Raw genomic sequence first — 7,500 nt, 5'->3', positions numbered from 1 at the left:
GAGACAATTAAGAGACATGAGCTCACCCTCCTCATCCACCCCAGCTCCCATCTGGCTAAAAAAATATCTTGCCAAAGGTTTCAGGGGTTAATTTGGGGGGTGTTAGCATGTTTGTGTTAAGAGGGTGTGAAGGTGTTTCAGCACACGGACATGGGCTAATGTGGAGAGAGCAGAGAGAGAGAGAGAGAGAGAGAGAGAGAGAGAGAGAGAGAGAGAGAGAGAGAGAGAGAGAGAGAGAGAGAGAGAGAGAGAGAGAGAGATTTGGCATGAAACTGGATCTTCAAAGTATGAACTGGATCTTCAAAGTATGTTTTTAAATATTAATATTTATGATTTGGCTGTGGTGGGTGTAACACCGTGAGAAGTGACTCTAGAAAAAATGTCATGTTCTATCTTCTGGTATTGAGTGTTTTCTTTGCTTCTGAGATTTTCTGCATCACATAGCCAGATGGTCACCACATTTCTTCTCCGTGGTGATGACGTACAGGCGTATTTCCTGCTATTCAAACGAATGGGAGAGAGCCATGTTCTGATGAGCTCAAAGGCCTTGTGCTAAAACAGCCGGTCATGAACCATGTGTGTATGTGTGTGTAAGTGCGTGCATGTGCATGGGAATAGGTGATGCTTTTATTGTCTTAATAATAAAAAAAAAGAAACGTTTGTTTCAAAATAGCTCAGGGCTGGTTTGTATGGTCCTTTCAAATAATGGCTTAGTTACCACTTACAGCTACACTGAACTGAACACTTTAAATTCCTCAAGCTCTTCTCTCTCTCCTTCCTGTTGTAAACTTGTTCTGAGTGTGTAATAGTTGCTAAAAATCTTCCACTCAACAAAGCATTGCACACTTTATCTTTTACGTCTCACCATAATAATCTCAAACTGTTTTCAATTTGTGTTCTTGCCCTGATCTCCTGGCCTCATAAATGGCGCGCTGATTCTTGTCTCACGCACTTCTCAGCCGAATGCCTTGTCTCGCGCACATCTCACGCAGTATGTCTAATCTCTGCAGGGACCTCAGGAATAACTTGATCAGCGCAGTGATGCCCGGAGCCTTTCAGAGCCTGACGGCACTACGCAGACTGTAAGTGATTCCTGCTTCATTTAACCCGACAGCCTTATTCCCCAGCGTGACAGAGATCAGAATAATATACCTTCTCCAGTCGTGATGATTTGTGCTCAAAGTTATTCACCACGGATGCGTACATAAACGTTACGTGGACCAATATATATCTGTGCCATGTGTAATCAGAGAAAGCAGTAAGTCGTGTTCTCCCGTCACGAGATATGAGCTCCTATAAGGATCGACTCCAGTATGACATCATAATTAAGAGCAGGCTTCTTTCCCGCCGCTTTCGCGAGGAGCTCCAGCAAAAACTCGCGCCTGTCGTCGTGGGAACCACAGGCCCCTCCGCAAGATCCCCGGGGGTGAGAGCCAGGCGCAGGAGCGGGTCGCTGGCCCGACCGCGGGCTTGCGTCTTGTTGGGTGTCCGGAGCGACCGCGAGCCCGTGGTGGCTCCTCGCGAGCGTGCCCGGAGGGGATGCTGATTTAACTGCAGTGTCTCTCGTCCAGAGCCCACAGGCCTTTAACACCACAGGGACGAGCCTGACTGGAAAAAGTCTGGAAAAGCCTCCTGGAACTGTTACCCCTGGATCTGCCCCTCCCGGACCTGCCCCTCCCGGACCTGCCCCTCCTGGACCTGCCCCTCCCGGACCTGCCCCTCCCCCGCTCCCCCTCCGCTTTGACTCCCTTTCGGTCCTTCCCTGGTGTTTTGTCAGAGATGGATCTGTGGGCTTGTCTAAATAAGCATGTGGAGATAGATCAGGATAGATCAGTCGTAACGGCAGTGGACGCTGGGAGGGAAGAGGGGGGAAGCCGCGGAGACACAGACACCAGCGCGCCTGTCTGCTGCTCTCTAATGGGCCTGTCTCGTCTTGTTTGGGTTACATTATGACGAGTTTATAGTAGTTTGTGTATCTCACATATTGCTCTTCCTCATTATGCTTTTACTTATGGGATTTTTAGAGGACGTTTACGCTCCGTACCTTCATACTTTTGTAAAGCTGGCTGCCAAACTGGACCAGCGCTGTCCTGGCTGAGTGGCTGTGCTAAATTGCTCAGTGTACCATGTTTCTCGCTGTTTACAGTGACCTGTCCAACAACCGAATTGGCTGCCTGACTCCAGACATTTTCCAGGGCCTTACGAACCTCACCAAACTGTAAGTCGTACAAGTCGCATGGCCGTGAACAATGATGTCATGTCCCCTACTGACCAGTGAGTTGCTTGATCTCTAAACACGTCTGTGTGTGTGTGTGTTTGTGTGTGTGTGTTCCAGAAACATCTCAGGCAACATCTTCTCCTCGCTGGAGCCAAACATTTTCCAGGAGCTTCCATCTCTAAAGCTTGTGTGAGTAAAAGAGTGTGCTGGTGTGCACTGGTGTGAGTAAGAGAGTGTGATGGTGTGAGTAAGTCAGTGTGATGGTGTGGGTGATGAGGTAAAGCAGGAAGCAGCGGCATCATCGTATGGTTCGCCATGCATCATGGGTAGTTCAGGTCGAGGTCCATGCTGTACTGGAGTCAGCTCGAAATAGACGAAGTGCAAAATGTCTTATTGGCTATTGAACCAAATGTGGTCGTGGATCAGCCTCTTGCTCTGAGAAGCACTGATTAATTGGGCTGAAGGTCTGTGTGTAAGCATGCTTATCCATAGATGTGTGTGTCTGATCCCTGATGGTAATTCCCAGCTGTAGTTTTAGCTCATATGAGAGGAAGGCTCGCTTCTTTGTCAGGTATGACGGGTTAATCCCATAATGTGACCATGGAGGATCTAGCTGATATTTAACCCAGTCTCCTGGGCCATTTTAGAGAAAGTGCACACTCTGTTCAGGGACTGTGAGCATGATAGATTATCCCAGAACCCCTTGCACAGGCAGAGGGTCACCTACAGAATGCTATGAAACTCGGCTCCCAGAAATTCATTCATCACATACACACACATGTATTTATCTGCCTATATGTTCTTGTGAAAAGAAGGAGTTTTTAATCAACAGCCAGAGTTCAATCAGTATTAAATAATTCTGTGTGGAAGTAAGTTTCTCTTCCTGCCCCAACAGGAACTTTGACTCGGAGTTCCTGTCATGTGATTGCAGCCTGCGTTGGGTGCCAGGTTTCTTCCGCACCAGCTCAGCCCAGCTCGGTAAAGAGACCCTTTGTGCGTACCCCAGAAGGTTCCAGAACAGGCCACTCCGTGAACTGCGAGAGACTGACCTGAGCTGTGGTGAGAAAAGGATTTTTTTTTTCGCCTGCCAAACACCCCCCCCCCCTTTGGCGAACCAATAAGTCTTTGTTAGTGGTAACGTATAGTTCATGATACACTGAGAGCTATTCCCTGAGGAAGGACATATTGATATTAAAATTAATACTATACGACACATGTGGATTCCAATAAAGATAAAGAGGGAAAGAAAAACTGTGAGTGATGTGTTATGAGTGTATGGTGTATTTATTAATGGTTTGTCTGTCTGGCAATGAGAGGAGTCTCTGATGTAAGACAGTACTGAGTACTGACAGTACTGAGGTCTCTCCAGGTTGCCTTGGATTTACATATTGAAAGCATTTTCCATTGATTTTTGGTCTATAGATAGTTCGTTCTACTTTTCTCCATGGTTCATTTGTCTGATTAGATTTTATCTGTTTGAATTATGTACTGATGTTGATTGGCAGGAAGATGTTGAAAATTAGGCCACTCTGAGATTAGGTGTTTGTAATCTGGTTCGTTTGATTTTACATGGCTTGTTTCTTTTTTGTTTTTTCAATAAAAGTTGAAGTTGATGGGTTTTACGACAGGTAGAGGGAGGTTACATGGGAATTACTGAAAATAAGAAGCTTACATTTGGTAATAATCAACTCATTTTCATACTAAATATTCTGCCAATGACGAGTAGTGGAAGCTCCATCCAACATTGAAGGTCATCGTTCATAGTTGTGAGAAGAGGACCGAAATTGTGTTTCTGCAGCCTTGTCAGCTGGGATTAGACCTTGATGGCCAAGAAATGTGATGTCCTTGTGGGGAATGGAGCTGGGGAGAAGGTCTCAAAAGGTCATGCTGAGAGGGAGGATGGTGGATGTGGTCCGTTTAGTAGAAGATCTGGAGATTTTCTAATATTTTTCAACATGTTGGATAGTCTGTAAAACTGAGGAGCAAAGATTATACTAGAACATTAATACATCATCTGTATATAAGCTTCTGTGTTCTGCATTGCACTTAATACAGTTTGTAATAAAGCTGCTGCTAAAGGTTCTATAAATGCTGAGAATAATAAATCAGGTGAAGATAAATCAGGCATCCCATCACCTCTGTGCAGTGTGAAATATTGTCTGTGGCCTTAGGTACTGTATAAAGAGTTCTGATCCATCTCATAAATGATTCTCCAAACCGTAATTTATGTACTCAATCAAATTCCCTCTGAAGACTTTATCTGCAACAACTGAATTTTTTCTGATTTGTGAAGCGATGTGTAGAGTATTGGGTTAGTGGGTGAGCGTCAGAGTGTGTAAGTGAGAGAATGACTAATCACTTTATTTGTCATTCGTTTGAATAGTTTCTAATCTGGTGGCTAAGGTCTTTTTTATAGTATTCGCATCTGTGTTAGTGATGCGATGGTATGGTAGGGTCATCGCTGGGTTTAAGGTGGAGTGAAATGGTGGTGATATTAATATCTGTGGGTAAACTGATATTTTGTTGTGTTTTATCTGCCAATCTGTTGAAAAGTGGTGCAGTTGTTGCACAAACGTGCTCGTGGTGAGAAAAAAACACATACACGCACGTCAACGCGGAGATCGTGTACCGCACATGTGAAAACAGGCCCGCGAGAGGCAGCCGAAATATGCTCGGGTCCTGACATGGAGCGAAAGAGGGAGGGAAAGTTAAATACTGAGAAAGTTTCGACTTACTGAAATTGACGCTCCTGGATTCTGGAAGAAGAAAGAAAAAAGCAGCAGATTCCAGTGCTGTTTTTAAAATTCACCCGCCTTTCTGGAAGGCCCGCCCTCCTTCGGTCGCCACGGCGTCCTGGCTGCTCGGTGGAATTCCGCTGGCGCTCGGTTCAAATCCCACCGCCCAGCCCATCATTCTGCACTCCGTCCCGGGGCCTGGGGGTCTGATTCGGTTTCTCTGCGGCTTATACAGTCGGACGTCGTCTGATCTCGCCGTGAGCTATGTGCTGAGGTAGACTGTTTTTCAGGAGGTGTCTCAGGGCCTCAAACCAGACTTCCCGCTGCTGTTTCAATAGCAGCTGTCACCATTCCTTCCTCTGTGACTCTTCACACATATTTGTCTTGGCAAGCGACAGACAGCGCCGACTGTCTATGTGCAATTCCACTGTGGTTTGGGTGTTATGAATAAAGGACGCTTGCCAATAACCTAAAAACCGCTGAACGTATCTGATTCAGCCAGGCTGTCTTGCCACCACCCTGATGGGGTCGACCGATAACAGGGCAACAACACACCCAAAGAAAACGTCTCACCTCCTGCTACTAACAGAAGAGGGGGAACAGAATCCGATCTACTCCAGCTGTTTCCCAAGAAGATAAGCGAGAGGCTGGTTTCTTCGGATTTCGGAAAAGTCCACCATTGTACTATGCTCATACTTTCTGGAGAAAGCACAACAATCGGGAATAATCCTCTTGCACAGAGAAACCACACCAGTGTGAAATAATACTTTAATAAAACCATTTATGTTTACCCAGGCAGGGCAAAAGACAGAAGGGAATGGGCATGTTCTCATTTAAATTGCACAGAAAATAGCTGAATATATAAATACTATATATATAAAAACTACAAAAGTCAAAAGTGTATGCTGCTATCCTTCTTATGTCTGATACTCCCAACGGTATTTTGGTGAGCACTGATAGCTTCTGTAGAATGACTGACTGTTTGTGTTTATATTTCCCAGAAGGCCCTTTGGAGCTGCACACGCTCTCCCTGTTACCCTCACTGCGTCAAGTTGTGTTCAAAGGAGACAGGCTGCCGTTTCACTGCACCGCCGCCCTGGTGGACAAAATCACAGACTTGCACTGGCGCCACAAAGGTCAGGCTGTTGCTAACGATCCTGAGCGTGGAGTTCTGCTGGAGGAGAATGTGCTGCACGACTGCACGTTCGTCACCAGGTAACATCTCGGCCGGGGACGAGAGAGAAACCGTGTCAAACTGTGTAGTCCAACGTGGCCTGGCATCACGTTGACGCCCCCCCCCTCCCCCTGACCGACCGTTTGCTCCACAGTGAGCTGATCCTGGTGAACGTGCACGTGGAGGCGAGCGGCGAGTGGGAGTGCGTGGTGTCGACGGGCCGAGGGAACACCTCGCGCAGCGTGGAGATTGTGGTTCTGGAGAACAGCGCCACCTTCTGCCCTGAGCAGAGAGTGACCAATAACAGAGGAGAGTTCAGGTTAGAGGGACTAAACCCACATCTCCTAGTAATGCCTGCCAACTAATTCTACAGTTAGCTATAAGGATTAAAAAGTCTACTTACCAAACCAGGCATCTACTGTAAGAATTAGCCATAGCATCAGTCTCAGCACAAACTACTACTAATTTTATGCTAATTCTGCAAAGTAAATACTGCATAATATTGTTAACATGGGAGTCTTGTGGGTATTCATGGATTTGTCCCCATTCTGTAGATGGCCAAGAACTCTGGCTGGAATCACTTCTTATCAATACTGCCTGCAGCTGCGCTACCCATCTCTGGCTGTAGGGGGTGGTGTGGAGCAGAAGAAGGCATCTCGTTACTGCGACCGTTCTGGGCGCTGGGAAGAAGGAGACTACTCCCAGTGTCTCTACACCAATGACATCACCAATGTCCTCCATACTTTCATATTGGTAAACCTCCAGTGACTCTGATAAGTACTAAGCATTCCAACTGAATCCTCAGTACACCAAGTCAAGAAAGCCCTTCTGATTGGTTCCTGCTGCTTATTTGATGTTCTAGATGCCCATCAACGCGTCCAATGCTGTGACTCTGGCACACCAGGTGAGGTCATACACGCTGGAGGCAGCAGGCTTCACCGACACCGTGGATATTCTCTATGTGGCACAGATGGTGCAAAAATTCATGGATTACGTCAAACAACAACGTGAGGTTGGTGGAGTCCATCTGTGTCTCTGTTCACGTGTGCACTGTCTGGTTCTAACTTCATCTCGCAAGAATGTCGGTGTGACTCTTAAATCAGCTTTCCCGCGAGGAGAGTTGCATGAATTTGCGACGAACATTTAGTCATGAAGTCCTGTCGTTGTCGCAGCTATCGGAGGTCCTGGTGGAGATGGGCAGTAACCTGATGCAAGTGGATGATCAGATCTTGTCCCGGGCTCAGAGGGAAGAGAGAGCCTGCAGCTCCATTGTCCAATCACTGGAGTCGCTGGCCTGGCCCCAGCTCCACCCCCATGCCCAAGACCTCTCCATGGTAGGTCACACCACATGACCATCAATCCCTCTTTAAGGA

The 7,500-nt window shown here is 46.8% G+C and overlaps 1 protein-coding gene across 1 annotated transcript in view; it reads left to right on the top strand.

The window, feature by feature from the left end:
- adgra2 (adhesion G protein-coupled receptor A2) overlaps positions 1–7,500 on the top strand; it is a 49,892-nt gene that overhangs the window by 33,271 nt on the left and 9,121 nt on the right. Inside the window, 9 exon segments of the mRNA XM_076989119.1 lie at positions 1,011–1,082; positions 2,147–2,218; positions 2,336–2,407; positions 3,114–3,277; positions 5,955–6,168; positions 6,282–6,446; positions 6,682–6,880; positions 6,990–7,139; positions 7,300–7,461. Of these exon segments, the coding sequence (XP_076845234.1) occupies positions 1,011–1,082; positions 2,147–2,218; positions 2,336–2,407; positions 3,114–3,277; positions 5,955–6,168; positions 6,282–6,446; positions 6,682–6,880; positions 6,990–7,139; positions 7,300–7,461 (1,270 nt within the window).

Source organism: Brachyhypopomus gauderio, unplaced genomic scaffold (genome assembly GCF_052324685.1).
Source record: "Brachyhypopomus gauderio isolate BG-103 unplaced genomic scaffold, BGAUD_0.2 sc65, whole genome shotgun sequence".
NCBI classification, from domain to species: Eukaryota; Metazoa; Chordata; class Actinopteri; order Gymnotiformes; family Hypopomidae; genus Brachyhypopomus; species Brachyhypopomus gauderio.
The sequence above is the reverse complement of the archived record's forward strand: the minus strand, read 5'-3'. Positions and strand labels throughout refer to the sequence as shown.